This window comes from Sinohyriopsis cumingii, chromosome 10, assembly GCF_028554795.1.
Source record: "Sinohyriopsis cumingii isolate HCF-2022 chromosome 10, ASM2855479v2, whole genome shotgun sequence".
NCBI lineage: Eukaryota > Metazoa > Mollusca > Bivalvia > Unionida > Unionidae > Sinohyriopsis > Sinohyriopsis cumingii.
The window spans coordinates 61,537,593-61,561,037 of NC_142970.1; the positions used below are offsets into that span (position 1 = coordinate 61,537,593).

Below are 23,445 nucleotides of genomic sequence, written 5' to 3' on the forward strand. Positions count from 1 at the left end.
TTAAAATTAAGAGAAAAAACAACTTTCAACGTAAAACATTAAGAACGGAATAATTCGTTGTGGCTATTGATTTATGTCTAATCACCATTCAACTGAACTATTATTATTGTAAAAGACGGGCATTAATTCGAACAAATGTTAACATGAACCTGGTTTCTCACCTGAGTTCTTGTCTTGATTTGTCGACGTATATTATCCAATACCCCCACCACCAGCACCATCACCACCACCAACACTACTAGCACTCCTCTTGCCTGTGTAGTGTCTGATTTGCAGCAAAAGGTAATAAAATACTCGATGCCTCCGTCGTATTTGATATTTTCATTGTTCATATAAGGTTTGGTTGGTTGGGGGTTACAATATAAAATGCAACATAAAATTAATATATTCTTTATTAGAAAAGGAAATCATCCAGAACAGACCCATCTAACTATGCGTACTTGTTACACGTTACACTGGTAAAACTGTAGTCGTCCCAAACATTTTAACTTCTTTGACGCCACGTCGCTTCATGAAAGATAATTACCATACCTCATCATACTAATGTAGGAGAAACAATGATAATTGTTTTAAAATCAGTTAAAGGATATCAAGTTCAAGCGTTTAACTGAGTCATTAATATGTCATAACGGTAATGAAGCATTTCGGATATTTATTTCAGTTAATCCCAAGATAGCTGGTATCCGATGAAGATGACAATACGATCATACCTGGGGCCGATGAATGTGACCGATATTTTCAAACCTGTGACATATCATGGCGGGAGGTCGACGTCGAAGATCACAATCATATTAAAGAATCCGGACACACGTGCTAATCTCCTGTCATAATAATAATAATAAACTGTAGTTATCTACCAATCACCTTAAACATGAATACTTTAGATTAAACCGATTTCAACCTAAGATTTTTATTATTTTTGTAATGGACAATTGAGCCCATCATTTAATTAAATCTTTCCAAGTGCTCGCTATTTTCTACACTGGTCCACAACATATTGTTGACAACAATTTATAGAGTGAATTAATGTTGAAAAAGCTGGTGTGTTTTATGACAACATTATTACGCTTGAAGTTTCACATTGATAATTTTGGGAACGCTTAAACAACTTTATTCTATAATTCTAGTCAGACTCTATCTACCTGTCTATATATCTATCTGGAAATAAAATGACAAACCACAGTTCAGAACTACTTTACGATAGCCTCACCGCTTTTGGGACCTTGGGTTTCTTTTATCACACCCAACCAAGTGTCGAGAGCACACACACACACACACACACACACACACACGCGCGCGCGCGTGCGCGGGCCATATATATGGATTTTTTTCCTGATCAAAGTAAAAGGGTTTGGATTCAGTATGTACTGCAAATAATATGTTAAAAACTGTTCCCAACATTATCCAATCATACCTTATGTAAATTCTGCAATAACAGAATTGGAAGAAAATTTAAAGTGAAACGACGCATACAACCATTGAATCTCGCGTGTGTTTCTGTTGGAAACCATGGAAACAATGGCGTAGCCCAGATAACAAATCATGGACGATTTAACAGCATATTAGGAATGATGGCTTGGATGGTGATGAATCAACTGTTCAAAGTCTAATAAGAATACAACTCATGATGATATTCAATCATACAATACATTGAATAAAACCTCAGAAACAGCCAGCCTTCGTTTGCAAAGTATAAAACGACTAGGTGCCAAAAAGACAAACGGACGAACGGTTGGACGAACAAGATCATGGTTACAACATTTTTATCGATACATATAGGCCTTCAGAACACTGATTATGCCTTGTGAATACATTTATGTCATGTAGGCTAAAGGTTCCAGTGCCAAAACATCAAGCATCGTTTAGTCCTGCCCCGACGGCCAATGCCACTAAGAATGACAGCGTGGAAATGCAAGTCAGGGTCAGGAATGTCCAGAAGCAAAACCGGTCCCATACATTAGCTACGTCTGTCCATGTGTATGCCTTTTTCTTCCATTCATCAGTACTAACCGACGTCTCTGTAGCTTGCTTATCTGTTTCATTGTTGGCTTCCATTAATTGTTTGCTTTTATTTGACGGGAGCATTCCGTTTGAGTCGACTTTACTTCTGACGCTTCCGTTTTCTTTTTTGGATCGCCGCTTACATCCTGCACAACTGAGAATGATCGTTAGCTTGTAGAAAGAAGACGTTACGTCAATCTTCTCCTTGTTATGAACGATGATCAGCATTAGCACGGTTATGATGGCACTCAGGACACTAAGAAACATTGCAGTGGCCAAATATACACCTGAAAACAAAGTAGAACTCTTTTTATGAGATGCGTTACCACATTTTAATTAGAGAAACCATTCATAGAATGTAAATCCGCCATGTACTGTCGGTTTCAAGAACGAATCTCATGTAAACCAAGATCATATGAATGACAAAAGAATTTGTTTTGTTCCCAGTATGTATCACTTTAAGTTCAGTAAAAACGAAGTCAGTGAAGTGACACTCGTTTAAGTAACAATTTGTACTAAAATTAATCATATAATATAGAATTTACGTAGAGTATACGACCAAACTCTAATACGCAAATCACATAGTCTTATAATACTCATTCAGTTTATAAGTAGGTTTGAACTTGACTAAAGTGTGTGTGTGTGTGTGTGTGCGTGTGCGTGTGTGTGTGCGTGTGTGTTGTTGTGCTTAGAGACTTGTGTACAAAGTAAGGAAAACCATATTATTACTAACAGCTGTTTGAAGATACAGGCTTCTTATGAAATTTGTTTTTGAACATATATTTCCTTGACATTAATTCATATGTGCCACTTCATTTAACTAGAAATAAAGCATTGTATAAGGTGACTAGAAATGTGCACATGCGCCGCCGATTCCCGCGCCAATATGATGAATATGAAAACAAATTGAAAGTCTAACCAGAACCATAACTCCGCAAAAATGTGCTGGAAATGGTGAAAATCAAAGGTTTTCTTTGTCTTCCAAAAATCAAGGTACTAAGAAATTTCATTTCAATCCATGAAGTTCTTCAAATATTGTTGAGCGAGAACAGTAGGGAAAGGTAATAAATCCAAACCCGGGGTAATAACTCCATACAATGTTTTGGAGAACGGTGACAATGGACGCTTTTCTATGTTTCATAATGCCAATCCCCATGCTAGAGTTGATTTCAATCCATGAAGTTCTTCAAAAGTTACTGAGCAGGAACTAAGTGTTTGACGTGATATTAGAGGTGATTTATCCTGGACATTACTGTATATCGAAGGCTAAAGAAAGTAACTGTGTAAGTTAATTATTTAATATTCAGCTCAGAATCTCTATGAAAGTCATAACAGTGAAGCAGACGTAATATTGCATTTAAAATTGTTAATCACATATTTTGGCTACGCCTGACTCAGTCACTATCCCTTACCTAGGACAGATACTGTCAATGACGTATGCGGTAATGCATTAGCAATCAAGGTAAGAAGCACGGCTATAGCCAAGATAATTGTCAGACTATAGGACACTTTCTCCTTGGAGTGTATCGGTACAAGGAATACTACGCATGACAGGAAGGATGCGGCAATTATGGGTAGCATATAATTGATGGCGTAGAAGGCTGGTCGACGCTCTAGAACAAGGATGAAATCTAGCTGAGAGAAGGTCTCAACGGATCCGTTTGGTGTGGTATCCTGCAGATCCCCCTCTTTTACGCTTGTTCGAACAATGATCCATTCTCCATTAATCCTGATAATAAATAAATATGTAAAGCGTTACGTTCTACTTTCCTATATTTATGTATGGAAAATGTTTCCGATAGATTGTAAACATTAACATTTATGTGAACACATATTTAATTGAATGAATTTGATAAATGTCGTGATCTTTTTAATTGCTAGAAGAGACAATGTAAGATTATGCAGTTGAACTAGGTAAATATTAATAAATATAGAGTATCGACACAGAATAAACAAATAAAAAGTACCTACAACCTTTCATACGTAATGTATAAATTATACACTCTTAAAAATATAAGGTCAGGATTTGTTGTATAAACCGCATTTACTTTTTTTAAAACGTCGAACTCTCTATATGGTACTCTACATTTATGACGTTTCTTTACTGAAATCATGTATTTAAAAAAATCAGTTTAGTTATATTTAGTTATAATATTAAACTCGATGAAAGGCATCATAAATTTCAGAAGCATATGTGTACTAGAATTAAGTACATGTATGCAAGAATGGAAACATAAGTGCTCCAGGACAGAAAGAATTTTCTTTATTTCCAGTATCATGGATACTGTTAAAGATCGTAACGAATGTATGATTTAATCTGAGATAGATTTTATTATCAATGCATTTCATGAACAAAAGAAAATACGAAATAGCTACTTCCTTTAAACCAAACTCATCGATTACTTGCTTAAAAAATATGTTAGTGGCATTCCATAAGGGTATCTTTTAAGTTCGTCTTTCTTCATTATATGTATCGCGCAAGTTCTATATTCCCTTTAGTAATGAAAATATCGCCTTTTAATACTGAAAAATGTTGTTTCTACAAGGCCGAGTTAGTAAAAGTAATGAGTGGAATGTTGCACAATAATTTAATCTTTTACCACTCTTGAGAAAGGCTATATTTACTGAAATGTGTGACGCCACTGGAGACAAAGCCTAACATCCATTACTATAGACGTGGTATGATGTAATGTTTATTTTGATGGAAAGAAATGTTCAATGCATCCGTCCGAACCCTGCTACAAAGAAAGAAAGGGAAAATAAATTTTTCTTAAAAAACGATTTTCTTTTTGGGAGAGAATCATTGATCGGCTGAACACCTTCATCAAGTTTTTAGGTGGGTACTGAAGAGAATCAAGCTTGCTTCAAGATTTGTTTTACTGATGCTCAAATTATCCAATACATTTTTTATTTCTGAGGATGAGTTAAGAGATTTGAGCAACAAGTCCAGTCCGACGTTCTTTCACATGATTTCAAAGTATAAAAAAAAAACATCAAAAGAAAATGCAGGAGAGAAAAAATGTCGCTCACAGCAATAGAGGTAAAAGAAATTTAAAACCGAGAGCAAATTTCTGTTCTTATTTCCTTTTTCATTGTATGCTTGCTTCACTTGATAACAAAGGACACATACACACTTGACAAATATCATGCAGAAAATGGTGAAAGAATATTGAAAATCTATGATATGAACAAATGATATTTAAAGATCTTTCACCAGACATTTTCCTCTTAAATTAAGCCGCTTTGAGATCTATTATTGGAGGCTTCGTCAAAATAATTTTCAAATATATTTTTCTTTTCTTTTATGACAGAGAGAAAACGTTTAGGAAATAAGCCATATCTGCTCTGAGATTGCTCTCATGCATTGCCCGGTTTCACGTTGATTCTTCCAAACACTGGGCATCGTTAAATTAGTTTATTTCTTTATTTCCATTTTCAGTTCTCTGTTACTAATTAGTGTTGAATATAGAAGCTCTGGTTATATGAATGGTTTTCCATTTCACATAAACTAATTTGCTTTATTTAAGCTTTCTCTGATCTTTTTCATTATTTTCTCCACAACAGCTTGTTTGTTGCGCAAGAGATAAATCACTTCCGCACAAATAAATTTTCACAATTTCCCGCACGTTTTTGCGGACAATGAAATATCTGCTCTATTTAAAATGACGTTACCAATTTCTCACTAAATAAAATGAAAATTAAGAAACATAATTTTAATATAAAAATGGATACTCGATATATAGGTTTTTTAAGATTGAAAACTTTGCTTAAACATTAACGTCCGTACTTTTGTTCAGAAGGAAACAAATTGTGCAGGGTCGATGAATAATACTGCAGTTGTTATCAACCTATTATCATAACATCTGTTTATTATATGTGCGTGACCTTTAATATCTGTCGTATCAAGAAAACACCAACTTATGCTTCTATTTATTTACCTGAAGTCCTCTGTATCAATATTAGTGGAAGCATGATCTAGTTCTAGCTGGTCTTTGGTCATACTCCACGACGTCAGTTCAATAACACACTTTTGCCTGTCAAACGGATAGTAGGTGACGTCTATCTCACAATGTGTGGTGTAAAGACCCGGTGGTTCCCATAAAACGTCTCCAGTGTGCGTCACTATGAGCTGCAGGTTGTCGTCGTGTATAACACCTATGTCCGTCAACCTTTAACCGTCAATAAAACAGTTAAAGTTTAAATATGGATGAATATGATTCACAGAAAAGTCACAGTTGAAATAATGCCGACAATCATCATATTACTGTAAAACAATATATGTCAAACTGATCACGTGGGTTAATAGTTGGAAATGTCTTGTCCTCTGCCAGGAGTCGCACTGCAGGAGTACCAAACGGTTAGTAGTAGAACCGTTGTGACCGTTGTCTGTTTTTCGATTATATCAATGTTACAGGTGACAACCTGTTGTCGCTTATACGTTTATTTGCAGACGAATCATCTCGTTAACTTAACTCCAAATAACCTTTCAATTATTGAAAGTACGCAAAATTATGAGATCCAAAAAATCTCAGATTGTACGGACATTTGCTTGGTAAATTACATTACCTCAAAAACAGAATGTATCCGGTTCACATAGGAGAAAAAGAAGCTATTGCTCCACGGTAAAGAAAGAAAGTTTATCATTTAAGTAGCATTTTATCGTCAGAGAAAGTTTAGTTTGAATGAAACTTAGACCAGAGATGATATTACCAAATCAAACGTCATTCCTCTTCGCTTCCTTACAGAAATTTAAATGCATTCTGCCAAAAACATAGGTGCCATTTACTATGAAACCAATTGGCAATCACTTCAGAAAAAAAAAAACAGGAAACAAATATTTTTTAAAACCTTTTCTTAAAACAGAATAATCACCAAAATCTCTCCAGATTGCAGAATATATTTTCTACCACCAACAGTTTGAGAGGTTGTGTCTAACAACGTTGCAAATTAAAGTCCGTACTCGAAAATATTTTTATCAGAATTTATGTTTATCCATCGGAACGTATCGGTGGAACATCATTTACACTTCAAACGGGCCTTCTGGAATTTTGAAAGATGGCATTCGGAGACATTACTGACTTCAATATCCTTCTGTTTTTAATCTTGAAATTGATTTTGATTCTTTTCTCTTTGGCAGTCAGCTGTATTTGTTTTACAATAGTTGTGGCCCCAAAATACACTAACAGCACACTGATTTATAAGCAATACCTGTTACTACCACTAACATTATTGAATTATCACTTACACTAGATTGCAGAATGACCATGCGCCTCAACTGTCCGATTAGTAACTCTTTAGCACCATCTAAGTAATGCGCGTATAAGGTGGCGCTTTACAGTTTCTTATTTTGCATAGGGGGTTAGAAATTTAAAGAAAAAGAATTTCCCCATGTGTCCTTACTGGTTATACTGGCTATTTGCAAAAGACCTTGTATACCTTACGTATTGTTCAAACAACATTTAATTCACTTTGTTTTTGATTGATGGATGTAATATGGGTAATAGAGTATACAGCTTGGTCTTACTCCAGATGTGCACCTTTCAAAAAGGTCTACCTCCCCTTGGTCATTTTCACTTCCTGAACATAGAGGTACCTTATTAGAAAAAGAACCGATAACCATTTTTACATTTTATATATTTGGTAATGCATTCATTGAACTTTCAGAAGTTAGTATTGTCTAGTCTGGCAAAATTCATTATCCTTATTTGAATAGCTGCCAAGGATAGTGTAAGTTAGACAAATTCAGGCTGATCTTTTGAGCACAAGGGAGCAGTCATTTCAGTTAGCAGTGTGCTTAGATCATGTACAATTTCCAAAAGTACAATATCCAAAGAAATGTTAGCTACATAACATCAAAGTGGCATAGAGGTATGCCAACACTCTCTCCACTGTGCATGTTTTAAATGAAAACTTCACCTTACATACGTCACTCTCTCAAAAGTGCATAATAACTAGTGAGCTCCCCTAAATCAATTATGAAATTAACAACGTCATCTCTCCTAGACATTTCAGATCTATTCTCCATTATCCGCCGTCAACGTGCAGTGAATAGGGTACTGATTCACCTGTGACGGGTAGTTCATAACTATGCAAAAGCATACAAACGTGTCTTGACTTAAGGGAAGCCAATAATACGATGCAACGTAGATAATCATATTTAATCAGAATGATGATGCGATGTTAAAAAGTCAAAGGAAAATGTTACAAATAATATGAACCAGCAAGACACGTCACTCTGAATGTTAACGATTCTCGTAAAACATAGAACCAGCAACTGAGGTAAATGACGCAGAGGAAACCAACCTTTGGGGATGTTGTCAAGCAGCCTGGACTGTGTTTTGGCATTTTGACCAAAACATGCATTAATACTTTAGATTATGTTTCAGTGTGTTTTTAAAATTTAGGCCAAGTGCATTGGCCTCTTATGTAACTAGATCATTGCAAGTCAACAAATGACGTAAAATGCCATGATCGAAATATATTTATAGCCAGTTGCCTCATCTAAATTGTGTTTATTCCAGCATTTTTATGTTTTGAAGTAAATTACATTTCAGGATAAAATAATATAGAATCATCAATTACTTTGTAAAATATAAAACTGCCCACATTTGCAGTTTATCATTTCTGCAATAATTTTGGAATGATAAAACTTGCTAATGTTTAGAGGCGATTTGTCATCGTAGAAGCTAGGGTAAATCAGTACAGAGCAGGAAACACCATGACATCTCCACCAGAGCTATCAAGTGGTATATTCATTCAAATAATATTTTTATCATAACTGTCAGCAAACATGCTCTACAGAGCAACAGAACACACACACACACACACACACACACACACACATATATATATATATATATATATATATATATATATATATATATTCATTTCGAAATTCTTGTACGAACGTACGAGTTAATGATGATGAGTTCCGGTTTCCATACTTCGGACGGTAATACATGTACCTCTTGAATGTCTCCAAAAGAAGATGGTTGCCATGCCAGTCTATCGTCAGTCCATTTCTGTAACACACGGAGAAAATCATTCATGTAGCTAATTAAAGATCCTCGCAAGAATCAACTTCTCGTTTACGAAGCATATCCTATTGACGTCAAGTACTGCATTAAAGAATTGTTGCGTTAAGAGAGAGATAGGATGTGAGACGATGTTGATTGTCAATGCTGCATTCTTTTTAAACGATTCAAAGAACGAGGTTTAGTCACTTTAATAGCATTAGGTTGCGTCAGTTTGGTAGCATAAAACAATGTACAAAGAGACTTTAATTCGGTACTAAAGTCCGCCCTGTATAGATTTTCAATAAATTGTTTGAGAATTTTTCAGTAACTTTAGAAGTTATAAATGTCAATTTATCGGACATATATTGAAGCATTGCCCTTAAGCCCTGTGATTTTAATAGTAATTGAACCATAATGAACTAGAGGTCAATATTAGTTGATAAATTAGCCTGCAGTGGACTGGAGTCCAGGATGTCTACTAATATTCTTAACCAATCATGGTTGTCCACCTGCTGATATCAACGTTTACTGCTCATTTCCAAATTTCATAATCCTTTGATTATAACGTCATCGATAAACGTCACTTTTACCTAAGGAGGCACTCTATATTTTCGTATTTTGCATAGGGTTAGAATTTTAAAGAAAACGAATTTCCCATGTGTCCTCACTGGTTATACTGGCTATTTGAAAAAGACCTTGTATATCTTAGGTATAATTCAAAGAACCTTTAATTCCCTTTATTTTGGTGTATGATGTATTGGTGTAATATGGGTTATAGAGTATACAGCTTGGCTTTACTCCAGATGTGCACCTTTTAAAAATTGCTAGCTACACATTTTCATTTTCACTTCCTGGACTTAAGAGGTAAATTGTAGAAAAAAGAGACGATATCTTTTTTTTTTACATTTGATATACTTGGTAATTCATCCATTACACTTTCAGAAGCTGGTATTGTCTAGCTGGGAAAATTCATTTTCCCTGTTTTAATAGGTGCTAAATATAACGTGCTTCAGACAAATTCAGGCTAATGTTTTAGCACAAGGGAGCAGTCATTTATAATTAGCAGTGTGCTTAAATCATGTACAATTTCCATTAGTACAATATCCAAAGAAATGTCAGCCAATTACATCAATGTAGCATAGAGGTATGCCATCATTCTCTCCACTGTGCATGTTTCAAAATGCAAACAACTTCACCTTACATACGTCACTCTCTCAAAAGTAAATAGTAACTGATGAGAGCCCCTTAGATGTGTATCGTAGCACAATGAACTCCGGAGACGAGAAGTAAAATGTGGTTCAGACTTCTCTTATGAAGTGTGTAAAATTCACATAGGGAATTCCATAACCTAGACCTAGACCCAAATAAAGATATTTTATTTCTAGTAAGAATAATATTTATTTTAATCCCATATTCATAGAGAATAATGAATTAGTTATTTACACAGAATAAAATAAAAAATCGATTTGGGTCAAACAGAAATGAACTCGATTCTGGACAAGATCAAGTCCAACGTTTAATGTTACATTATAATAGCATGTAATGAAGTAAAAAAATAATTATAAAACCTAGCAAACAAACAATTAAATTAAATACAAAGAACAATATATATTACCTTACACTGTTTATAAACTAAAAAATCTGAAAGTTTGACTTTGATTATCTATGTATATCAAATGTTTGACAGCTCTTTATGGGTCAGAAATTTGTTTTTACAAGACTACAATTCCGTAAAGTTTTCTGTAATTCTGTCAAAGAAAATGTTTAAGTTCACGAAAAATATATGCTGCATTTTAAAACAATCAGAAAGGATTGATGAGCTGCCTTAAATTGATCGCGCAAACTTTCATTTGCGGAAAATGTATGTGATCTCAAGAATTCTGTCCTGCTGAAAAGTTCATTCATTAACAGAAAGTTTTACTTAGACATTTAATAAGAAGAGTCTATAATATCCAGTTTGAACTAATTCGAACAAATTTGGTGATTTTTGTTTTAAATTATTCATTCAGCTCTTATTTTATGGATAATTACTGACTGTACTGGCACAATATTTTTCCATGTAATAGCCCCTAGAAAGAGAATTACATGAAAGTGCATATTAAACAGTAATTGACTTTTACTGATTTTGGGTTACATGAACCCTTTGGTGCGTACAACTATAAAACCTGCAAAAAATTCAATAATTCCACATTTCGTAAGCTCTCTTTCTTAATGCTATAGAAACGTGAATAAATACAAATTTATGCAATGGATAATTCTATCTCAATCGATTGTTTTCAGAAGATTATTGACATTCTTGTTTCATTTTGAAATTAAAAATATAATTTTTTGTTGTTGCAAATGTTTTCAAATAGTCTGTTTTTTCATTGTTCATATAATGGATGGTAACCGTAACTTATAATAACGCGACATAATCGAGTGCTCGTAGCGTAATCGACCACCTGCAAGTCGAGATTATAAGGTTTACAACCCTGATTAGGTTGTTTGTAAATCTAATGTCCCGTCACAGGCGCTATGTAATATGAAGTGTCCATAACTTAACAGTGGTGTGTTGACAGCAAAAACTAATTATAATTACAGGTGCAAAGTTCCAATGTGTGTGCAAGTTATAGAACTGAAAAGGTGCGATTTTCATGTGTGGTTGGAAAAGAACAGTTGTTGCGGATTATCCAATATGACATAATGTTGCCAAACTGCTATAATCGTCTTCATCTGTTTTATTGTCTATATTATCGTAAGACGTCAGTTATCGGGGCCACATCGGAAGAGAGATATTTTATCCAGTCGTTCGGGTGATCTAATTCATAAAGTAGAATTGTAAATCTAAATCTCTGGAATAATTTGGTCCAATAAACGCCCGTCTTCACGTGTATGTATTAGTGTTAAAGTCAATATTAATTTTTTCGTCACAAACATACATTTATAAACATTAACTAGTTTACCAGCAGAAAGCTAGAAAAGATTGAAATATTAAAGATAACGTTACTGATATCGGAGATTTACTTAGATTTTTCAGGATAGGAAAGTTAACATGTGATGAACTAATGTGTTACGTAAACAAATGTCAAAGGGCTTTGATCGTAATATTCCACTAAAAAAGCGTTAAGATTAAAGAAAATTAACATGACTCTTTCGTAAAGAGTAGATTAATGGTAGATATTTTATAAAAACAAGACTTACTAGTGTGAGCCAGCCAGATACAGTTAAGGACTGTCGTGCAGTATCCTTAAAAAAGAGACAATATCGAAACAATTTATATTCTGAGAGAGAGAGAGAGAGAGAGAGAGAGAGTACTTTACTCAACGTAATTTTGTTCTAAGTCAGAACAAGAGTACGTTACTCAACATAAAACCACAGTAAAGGAATATGTCACTTTGTCGTGCACACGAAGAGGAAGAACATCATCAGATGGCTTCTTGACTATTTTAATATGTTAGATACATTCCTTTGGCGTATATGTAATCGCTAACCCTTTGAGTATCGTTATGCTACCTATGTTAACAACTTAAACTGCATTTCAAAGCGATTACAACTACATATATTCTTGATGATGCTTTGCAGAAATGACAAATAAATGAATATTTGAATAAATACAACCAATTAATTTATTTTCGTATGTATCGATTGGCCCAGTTCTGTTGATTAAGGTAGATTATCTTCAACACTTAAATTATAAACACCACAAAATTAAAACTATCATATTATTACGTTCAAAAAGCAAAAACACTAGTAATTTTGCACACCGTGTAGAACAGCATCCTTTTAGCTTTTTCTCTCTCGCCATTTTCTATACAGATTGCGGTGGAAAACAAGCATGGAAACCATTTCAGTTTACTTTCATATTCTTTGATTATGCATCCATTTAAAATTCGAATACATCTTGTAACAGACATGGTCATGTTTGAAATTCAAGCATATCAAAACTAAAATCAAAATAGTTGATTTAGAGGCACAGCGTTGTCATTTCAGAACAATAACCTATGCTGGTACAAAAATACCCAAAACAAATTAGAACCATTTTATTTTATATTTATGCGCAATTCCTAACCGTAACCCTGTCGTCCTGCTTTTATTATGGAAGTAGTTAATGTGGCGTACAATACACATATTACAATACATTAAATTGAACTATAACTCGGAAAAATATTCCTGTTTTAATTACACTGGAAATGTGTCCATAGCACACAGTTGTCCCTCGAAAGTTCCTGCATTTGGCCTAAAGGCAAAACAAAAAAGGTGTGAATGACGGAGAGTTGACCAGTTTGATGTGGCCGAGAATACAAAACCAAACTTCTAGAGGTGAACTTCAAAACTGGTTAAATCCTAGCACCACTTATTCTCACATCTGGGCGCTCAAACGTCTGTGTGCGACTCTATTTTTTTAATTAATACTTACCACCGAATCTATAGAGAAAAGGCTAAAACCGGCCTTGACATTGACTATCTCACTGGGTCGTACAACTGGATCATACGTGGCATCCAGTAACTCCGTGGAGCGAAGAGTCGCCGCATCTGTAGCAAACGATGCTCCGGCAATTTCTACTGGAACATGAATAATTGGGAGAGACACTTTTAAGTTCAACGAGTAAACGATTTGTACATACAATATGATAATTGTTGAGGTATAACGACAATGATCTAACTTTAACACCTCTCACTGATAAGATGTAATGGGAGCAATTGTAAGGAAAAATACGTTTTGTAAATATTAAGTCAATTAGGAAATTATTAACAAATTAGTCTTCCACAATACCTTCGTTATTTTCTTTCTTAACTCCACAGTTATGTAGCTCGTGCAACGCATCACATTTTCCAATATGATGGAAGAAACAAGACAGCCGATATATATATATATATATATATATATATATATATATATATATATATATATATATATATATATATATATATATATATATATATATATATATATATATATATATGTATATGTATATATATGTATGTATGTGTATATATATATATATATATATATATATATATATATATATATATATATATATATATATATATATATATATATATATATATATATATATATATATATATATATATATATATATATATAGAGATATATAGATAACATAATTTGCAAGCAAATGGGCATGTTTTCAACCCAGAGTTCAGAGTTCTGTATTATTTGCTAGAGATCTGGGTTGTCTTGAATTTTCTTAGAAAAGCTAACTAAATTAATTTGGATCTACACAGCCCTATCCAAGGACTGTTCATTGTTCTTTAGCCATGCCTATCCAGGTTGTGCCCTGTATACCACAATTTATCGCATTAAACTTCTGAATGGAAACAACTGCTGATAACGTTTATACGAGGAATCGGTTTATTATGAACAGGTCTGAGTTTCCTTCTATAAATCCTATACACATCAACGGTAGGCATACAATTAGTCGACTTATAAAATCACATGGACCAATAATGGGATTTAGTAGAAATTAGTTTATATTCATTTGCATTAAAGCAATACATGATGATAAAACAATGTAAATAATTAATCCAATACATGATGATAAAACAATGTAAATAATTAATCCAATACGTGATGATAAAACAATGTAAAGAGTTAAACCAAAAACAATGTAAATAATTAATCCAATACGTGATGATAAAACGATGTAAAGAGTTAAACCAATACTTGATGATAAAACAAATTAAAGAACTAAACCATTACTTGATGATAAAACAATGTAAAGATGCTGCAAACACCACACCAGGGCTTTACGAGCCCACAAACTAGTACCTGAAGCCATGGGATTTATGCAAAGTTAAATATAGAAAGCAGAACATATCATCCGTTGAGTAACATAATCACCCAGTTACGCGTTGCTGTCCAAAAACAAGCAAATTCTTGCAAAGACTAATAAGGTTATACTAGATAATGTTGAATGCCTTACATGGAAACATTTGCCACATGTTGGAAATGTATCAGTGCAAATAAGATAAACGATCTGGTTCCTCATGTATAATGCCTATCCAAACATGGTTCCTCGTGTACAATGCCTATCCAAACACGGTTCCTCATGTACAATGCCTATCCAAACATGATTCCTTATGTACAATGCCTATCCAAACATGGTTCCTCATCTACAATGCCTATCCAAACATTGACTATAGTTCGCATTTATGACCATGAGATTTGTGCCCTTTACACCACGAGTTCAAATATACATGGTGAAAAGAATACAAATTGACAGTGTGAGGCCTCCTTAGATTGAACATGATAACATGCTGGAGGAGGAATAATATAAAAGCACAGACGAAGAAGAAGCTTCCGAACATGAAAATCACATAAGTGTAAAACACTAAGCCTTGTGATTTACTTAATCTAATGTACCGGAATACGAAAGAGATGGAAGGAAACTAAATTTTCACGAGTAAAGTGCACAAATAAAAATGAAATTAAAAAATGTTATGACAAAAAAAACGAAAAGGTTGAACACCGCGATGAAGCTGTCAAAAGATGTCTGGTTCCACATAATAATTTAAACTGGTTTTGTATGTAAAATTTACGTTAGTTAAACTTATGCAGGAACTTCGGTTGGCAGAGTTTTCTAAGGAACTCGCCTTTACCGAGTTCGAGTCAAGGGCTTGTCCAATGTGGATATGTGAAAAAGCTTCCTGTGGGTCGGTGGTTCTTCTAGGGTTCTTCCTCAACCAGTTATACTATCCGTCATGTGTTGCCTAACGTGTGCGGTTAATGGTGTTAAATCCACGAAACACCAGGCCAATCATTTCGTGCTGTCTTTGTATTAAAATGCTTTCAAACTATTGATGATTCCAGAGACTACAGAAGATTCGTCCATATTCAGCCAATATTATATTTCGGACTGTCCTTCTGCTGTCTTCATATGATAACCAATGCGTTCCCTTGGATGCGGATACTGCGGACATATTCAGTTTCGCTCTGAGATAGTATCTGTTTTGTTGTGCAATGGAGTGAGTCATGCCTGATGACCATATGTCTGACGGGAATGTTATATCGATTTTAATTGAACATTGAAACGAGTAATTGATTAGTCTTTAGTAACAAAATAATACACTTTTTTCTGTCCTATACCTACATATCTTATTTTCGTGCTTATTATACAAAACAGGTTAAATTCCCACACAAGAAATCGTGATTTTGATTTTTTTACGTAGCTTTAACAATTTTTCTGTTTTATCGCTACGATGTCTGCATTGTTGCAGTTTGTAGTGATGTCTAGCATTGGGGCATCATGCCGCATATATGAAACACGAGTTCCCACCCAGTCACATTATCCTGACACCAGGCCGACCAGTCATAACATTAACCTCTTAATGCTGAACGCCAAGCGAGGAAGCTGTTAGTACCATTTTTGGAAGTCTTTGGTATGACTCGGCCAGGAATCGAACCCACGACCTCCCGCATCCGAGGCGCACGCTCTAACCACTAGGCCACCGGAGCGGTAACAACATCAAAGGTAGAATTCTTTGTGCAGAAATGTTGTTTTTGCACAGAACACCAGTGAAGACACAATTCTTTTACAACAAATAGCACCACCACAACCTTTATTCTGAAGGTATTGATAATATGTTTGGCTCTTTCTGTACACTTGCAACTAAACCTACGATTGGTTTTGATTTTAAAAAACCCAGAACTATCGCTGACTAAATATTGGCGTAATAACGACTTTCATCAACATTGGGAAACATTCAAGGGCGCCTGAGACATAAACAAGTGAAACAAAAAATAAGAAATTACATCTCGAAACCTTAGCCAGTCCACAAACCAGCTATTCGTGACATGATATTTAATGAAAGTATTAGCATTTGTTCACATATTGACAAACGTTTTATGAGTTTATCTGGATTTCTTTTTACACCAGTATAAAACATTAACAATCGCTTAAATAATGCATTTGGTTTGTTCTATAGGGTACATCAACATAATAAGAGTAAAGTGCCTTCCAAATGTAGGATTCGAAACCACACCATTGCAGTCGTGAGTCGGCAACGTTAACCATCAAATGATATTTATCTGTCAATCGGCAAAAGGAAACACAACAATACTGAGATAATTATGATGCTATTACTTTTCTGAGTAGAATGGGTAAATTACTTTTATGTGCATAATGGGTAAATTACTTTTCTGAGTATAATGGGTAAATTACTTTTCTGAGTCTAATGGCTAAAATACTTTTCTGAGTAGAATGGGTAAATTACTTTTCTGAGTAGAATGGGTAAATTACGTTTCTGAGCAGAATGGGTACACTATTTACTTCTAAAATATGTACCCGACATGTACCATAAGCCGAATAGTGAAACATGTTTCCGAAGAGACTTTTCGACACTTGATACTGTTTAAATATTAGACATTGACATAATTTTCATTGATGTTTTCAGAAGTATTTGATAAAGTATGGAGGCAAGGTCATTAGTATCAACACAACGTACCAAACACTAATGGAACGTAACTAAATGTAATTAGGAACAAGTACAGTCAAATAAAGTCCAAGATTAAACTTTAAGATACAATAAAAGTTGTTGCCTAATGTAAGGAAAACGGGAAACCTTTATCACTGTTTCTTTGCAGCGTAATTCAATGATCTAGATTTATCTTTTTCTAAAGTGATAATGTTTTTCGTATTCAGTGCATACATGATTGGTTGTAATCGGAATAACATATCTATGAAAATTGTAATTATTATTATTATTATTATTATTATATGTTTCTGACGGTATGTTACTAAGCTCTGTTTGTGTACTGCTATTTATTTCAAACCACAGAGTTTGAGAGGATATGAATTTCGATAATAACTTCCATATGAACTTCGATATTAACTTCGATATTAACTTCGATCGGCCAAGAGTTCTTATTACTGGTTGAAACCCACATGGTATACATTGGTATAGTTATTTACAGTCATAAAAATATTGACAGCTGGATGTTCGTGTACAGCAAATAAAACGAAAATGTTCAATTCACTTACCTATGCATATTACAATCCCAGGAATGAACACTCTTGCCATCATCTTAGTACGCTGTGGATTATATGCACCACTGTCATAACAAGTATGTTGGGCATGTTTCAAATTTTTCTGTCAGTTATTGGCAAACAAAATAGAGATCCGTTAACTCATGTTGTACATTGATGTACATGCCTTTGTCATTTGAAAAGATAAGGTTAGAAGATCGCTATCTTTCAGATAGTCTTTGTGTGCACATCCATATGCATTCAAATGGAAGCTCAAAAGATCCGTTTGATATAGTGCAGAAGGCGATGAAGGATATATACCATATTCTAAAATTATACAATATGTGCAAAAAGTCATTTTTATTTTTGGAAACGGTTGGAAATCAACAACTAGACCTATTTAGAGATTTTGTTATTACATACATCCATCCATCCATCCATCCATCCATCCATCCATCCATCCATCCATGCATACAGCCTGCCTGCTTGCCTACCTACCTACCTACATACATACATGCATGCATGCATGCATCATACATACATACATACATACATACATACATACATACATACATGCATGCATACATACATACACACATACATACATACATACGAACATACATACATACATACATACATACATACATACATACATACATACATACATGCATACATACATACATGCATGCATACATACATACATACATGCATACATGCATGCATACATACATACATACATACATACATACATACATACATACATACATACATACACTATTAGATACGTACCATTGTATAAGGGAAAGTACTGAATTCGTGAGAAAAATTGCAACAGAAGTTTTTGTAAGAAAAGTAAGGGCCTCAGACCCAATTAGCGAAGACGACGAAGAATTCTTATTTCCGCCGGCTGTATTAAATCGCTGGACTGCAATGATTTTAACATCCTGGTGTGGGCTGTGATTGAGTTTTAATTTGGTAACTGTCGTAGAGATTTAGAAGCAAGGTGAATTTGGGTTTAAGTAGCGGAAAATGATGAAGTGGTGATAATCAAGAGAAAATGTTGTGCCATTTGAACTGTTATAACGAGAAATTTTCCAGGGTTCATTTTTTTTGTAATAGGGACGAGTAGAGTCAGCTAGATACACGTAACCCTGATTAGCCATGCTAAATTAGAGGTGTGTGTTTCTCAGACGAAAATCGAGTTTTAAATATTTTTCCTCGAAACATTAGTCGATCTAAGATCTGCTGGAAGGCAAGAAGTTCACAGCTCCGATGAAACCAAGGGAGGGGTGTCTGGAGAGAGAGAGAGAGAGAGAGAGAGAGAGAGAGAGAGAGAGTTAATGTGCCGACTCTTAAGTCTCCAACGTTAATAATTGAAAGGACCGACAAACGACCAGGCACACTTGGCAACTGAGTTCGCGCATTCATTCGATTTGATGATCGGATTTCTCTTATCGGCATAAACAAAAAAAACGGCTAATATCATTTTTTAAAATAAGTTTTGTAGTTTTACTTCTAAGTCAAAGTGTATCTTTCAAATGTCATGTTCAATTTTCATTTTGTTATGTGCATGATTAAATTGTTACATTTTATATAAGGGGGCTCGTGCTATTATACTGTACATCTCTGCTGAGACCTCTGTTATTATCTTGATTAATTGCATATTTCGTTTTATTATTTACTCAGTCTGGACAATAACACCCTGGTCGAGTATCCTCTAGATAACGATAATTACCAACCACCACGTAACGATGTTTTATGTCCAAATGTTCAAACCATTGGCGCGGTTTAGAAATAATGATAGATAGGATCGAAGACTTGGGCAAATATGATATGAGTAATATAAAACTGCTAACATCGCAACCGGCGGTACAACTCGAACCCAGGACACGTCGTATTCTTCGCACCTTCTCTAAGCTAACTGTATTTTCGACGTTGCGGTAAAATATCTAAAATATAAACTTCGTTCTGTCTTTGAAACACATATTCAATGAGGAAATAATTCGAACATTCAAAATAGGAATACATCAGGTGATTGGTGATGGAATTTTAGTTGGCTTTGACCTAGACATAGGCAGTGCTTTCATGTCAGATTGTCACCATCTATAAAAAATTGGAACTTTGTAAAAAAAATAAATAAAATAAAAATGGAATGAAACCCAACACAGTCGAAACGCAATGCATACAAGTTCCTCCCAAAAACTGCATTAACAGATCAACTATACAAAAATTATAACTGTTAAGAATACAGCAATCATTTTGAACAAATACACTAAGTCGTCGTGTAAAATTACAGTTAGGGAGGGGGATACCTTGGATGGTCTGGAAAGATCAGACGATGACCATCACCCTCCCCCCCAAAAGATTTTCGTCATCAATTTACCAGTTTAGTGATTCGCTTATACTAAGCCATTTTTATCTGATACATGAAGATGGGGATGGGGAGCACGATATAAGGAAGACACAGCAGCTCCCACTTCAGGAGTTTATTATCCTCAAGACTTGATGGGATCATTAAAATTAAATTACCATCGTTTTAAGAAGGCTGCATAAATTTTAAAGGCTTCTGTTTTCCGTTCAAGCGTTAGAAATATGTATAATTGGTTGTTGCCTGCTTCATTAAAGCCACCTGGAGTATGTAAAGATTTACTTGACTCAAGTCGTTTTGTTTGAGGATGACGATTGCCATAAATTAAATATTTATAACACAAATTGGCTGATGATAATTTTACAAACGTTGGAACGTTCAATTTGTCATTTATACATCAAATGTAAGTTTGATTGGACACATGTTCTACTTGATATATTCTTTCTCATTTTAAAGGGGTTTAAATTTATACTGCAAATAGCAGGCTTGCACGTGCCGGTACATATTCTACATCTTTTTAGAGATTAATATTTTTTTTATCTCTGAGAACTTATCTTACAAAGATTAGTGATGATATTGTGAAATATTAGCCTGTCATTTGCATGCCCTTTTACCGAGCACATTGAATACATATATGAATTGTCGGCCTGCACAAAAGGCCAAAGTTTAATTAAAATGTTGTTGTATTTTTTCCTTCATTCGACCATTTCATATTGATTTTACTCAAAGACATCCTTTCAAATGCGTACAAATATTCCAAATGTTTAAAATATTAAAGCAGTTGCATCAACGGTTGTCTTTTGGGAATTAGCTAACCCCCACCCCCTTAGTAAAGATCAATCGGGATCATCGTATCCCTGATTAGGAAATAGTGTAGATCATTCGAAATCGACGGATAAAATACGTTTTACGGCAATTTGTTTGACCCCCGAAGAATATCAAATGGTTGTGCCTAAATTTCATTTAACTTTCGTTTCAGAGACTACCTAAGATTTGAGTTTAGGTCTTGCATTTGTGCGTTGTTGACAGCAAATGGTAATTCAATATTGGTGTAGTTAAACCTTGCGGAGTATAGCAACATTCCACCAGATGTAAATCACAGGGACGTGCCTTCCTTGTATAATGAATACAGTTTTATTTTATTCTGTTATCGATAACTTCTATTCATCGTCATCAATCCGTAATTTTTTTAACAAGAGAATGCTAGGGTTTGATCATTTATTTTTCGGAGCGGGTGTGCGGGAGCGAGAAGTGGTGGGATTTTCTTTTCGACATGGATAGTTTCTTTCCTTTACTCCAAGAATGTCTTTTTCTTTTTAAAGACCAGTATAAAGGATACAATAGGTTCCTTTTTCCAATAAATCTGAGCAATGCCGTTTTCTTGTTAAACATTTTTGATGGCCAGAATTTGTTTTTCAAAATATCTCAGTCTTCCTAAGAAAGTCAATAGTGAGTTCCTGAACTATGGTCATGATTACCGGCATCCTGAGCGATTTTAACGTCATGTTTGGTGATCTATAAAAATATGAGTCGCTTCAATTCTGTATTCGGGGCAGTTGAAGTGTCAAAGATTTTATTTTGAAATAACATTCGATAGGTCTTTTACTGATAAAGGCATATATAGCGAATGTTTAGTTTTAAGATTGTGGAATGTTTTGTCTCCTAGCTTTTGCATAACTATTCAAGATGCTACCAGGCTACGGTGAAATATGATTCTCGCCAGAAAGAACAAGACTAATCAATTACTTGAAAATGGGAAATAAAAGACAAGGTTCAATGTCCCAATCATTTAGCAGAATATCATAATATTCAAATCTTGTGGTTCAAGTTATTCTGAGTTTCATGACTACAAAAATATTGACTATTATGAATAAAAATCTGAAAGATAGCAGCAATACGAAACTGACCACTTGGGGATAATTATACATTTATGAGAGTTTCATGTTATGTTTCCTACCTTTATTGTGGTGTAGGCTGTTAGTTGCCGAATCACAAATCAAATAGCACCAAAATCAATAGTGCATGATTCTAACACAATTAACGCCTGATTCACAAATAAAAAGAACCACCAAATCACACATCAAATAACGCATGATTCATACAAAAAACGCACGATTCACACATCAAATTACTCATGATTCACAGATCAAATCACGAACGATTCAAATATAAAATGACGCATGATTTAAATATTAAATAACGCATGATTAAAAAATCAAATGACGCATGATTCACATATAAAATAAGGCTTGATTCACACATCAAATGACGCATAATTCACATATCATATGACGCTTGAGTCAGATATCAAATGACGCACGATTCACAGATCAAAAGGCTTATGATGCAGGCATCAAATGACGCATGATTCACAAATAACATGACGGATGATTCCCATATCAAATAACGCATGATTCACAAATCATATGAGGCATGATTCACACATCAAATGACGCGCGCTTCACATAAAATGAAGGAAGATTCACACATCAAATGACGCATGACACACTTATCAAATGACGCGAGGTTCACATATCAAACGACGCACGAGTCACATATCAAAAGACGCATGATTCAGATATCAAATGACGCTTGACTCACATATAAAATGACGCATGCTTTCCACATTAAATGACGCATGATCCACATATCAAATTACGCATGATTCGCATATCAAATGACGCATGATTCACACATCAAATGATGCATTATCAACAAATCAAATGCATGATTACCATATCGAATTGCGCATCATCCACACATAAAATGACGCATGATTAACATAACAAATGACACATAATTCTCATATCGAATGTCGCATGAGTCGCATATCAAATGATGCATGATTCACATGTCAAATAACGGATTATTCACATATCAAATGACGAATGATTCTTACATTAAATGTCGCATGATTCACATATCAAATGATGCATAACTCCCATATCAAATGATGCATGATTCACACATCAAATGACGCAGGTTTCACACGACAAATGACACAAGCTTTATATACAAATGACGCAAGATTCACACATCAAATGACGCATGACACACATTTCTAATGACGCGAGATGCACACATCAAACGAAGC

At 34.5% G+C, this 23,445-nt stretch overlaps 1 protein-coding gene across 2 annotated transcripts; it reads right to left on the bottom strand.

Moving 5' to 3' along the window:
* Window positions 1-374: 374 nt before the first annotated feature.
* Window positions 375-18,109, bottom strand: LOC149790234 (neuronal acetylcholine receptor subunit alpha-5-like). Of its 2 annotated transcripts, none has more exons than XM_089973426.1 (7): window positions 17,999-18,109; window positions 13,414-13,556; window positions 12,198-12,242; window positions 8,914-9,023; window positions 5,940-6,170; window positions 3,414-3,730; window positions 375-2,288 (listed from the first exon to the last, which is right to left on the bottom strand). In XM_089973426.1, exons 1-7 carry the CDS (start codon window positions 18,039-18,041, stop codon window positions 1,852-1,854), a joined length of 1,326 nt encoding a protein of 441 aa, XP_089829552.1. In that variant the 5' UTR covers window positions 18,042-18,109; the 3' UTR covers window positions 375-1,851. The 2 variants fall into 2 exon arrangements, with proteins under 2 accessions (XP_089829552.1, XP_089829550.1); XM_089973424.1 differs by having other exon boundaries at window positions 13,414-13,559; window positions 17,999-18,066.
* Window positions 18,110-23,445: the final 5,336 nt, after the last annotated feature.

Bases quoted from the DNA above. Each gene is read 5' to 3' on its own strand.
- LOC149790234 (XM_089973424.1), bottom strand. From the start codon at position 18,041: ATGATGGCAAGAGTGTTCATTCCTGGGATTGTAATATGCATAG. The intron at 12,243-13,413 runs GTAAGTATTAAT...CTCTTTTTTAAG, and splicing joins TTTTCTCTATAGATTCGGTG to GATACTGCACGACAGTCCTT. The intron at 6,171-8,913 runs GTACGTTCGTAC...TGACGGTTAAAG, and splicing joins GAACTCATCATCATTAACTC to GTTGACGGACATAGGTGTTA.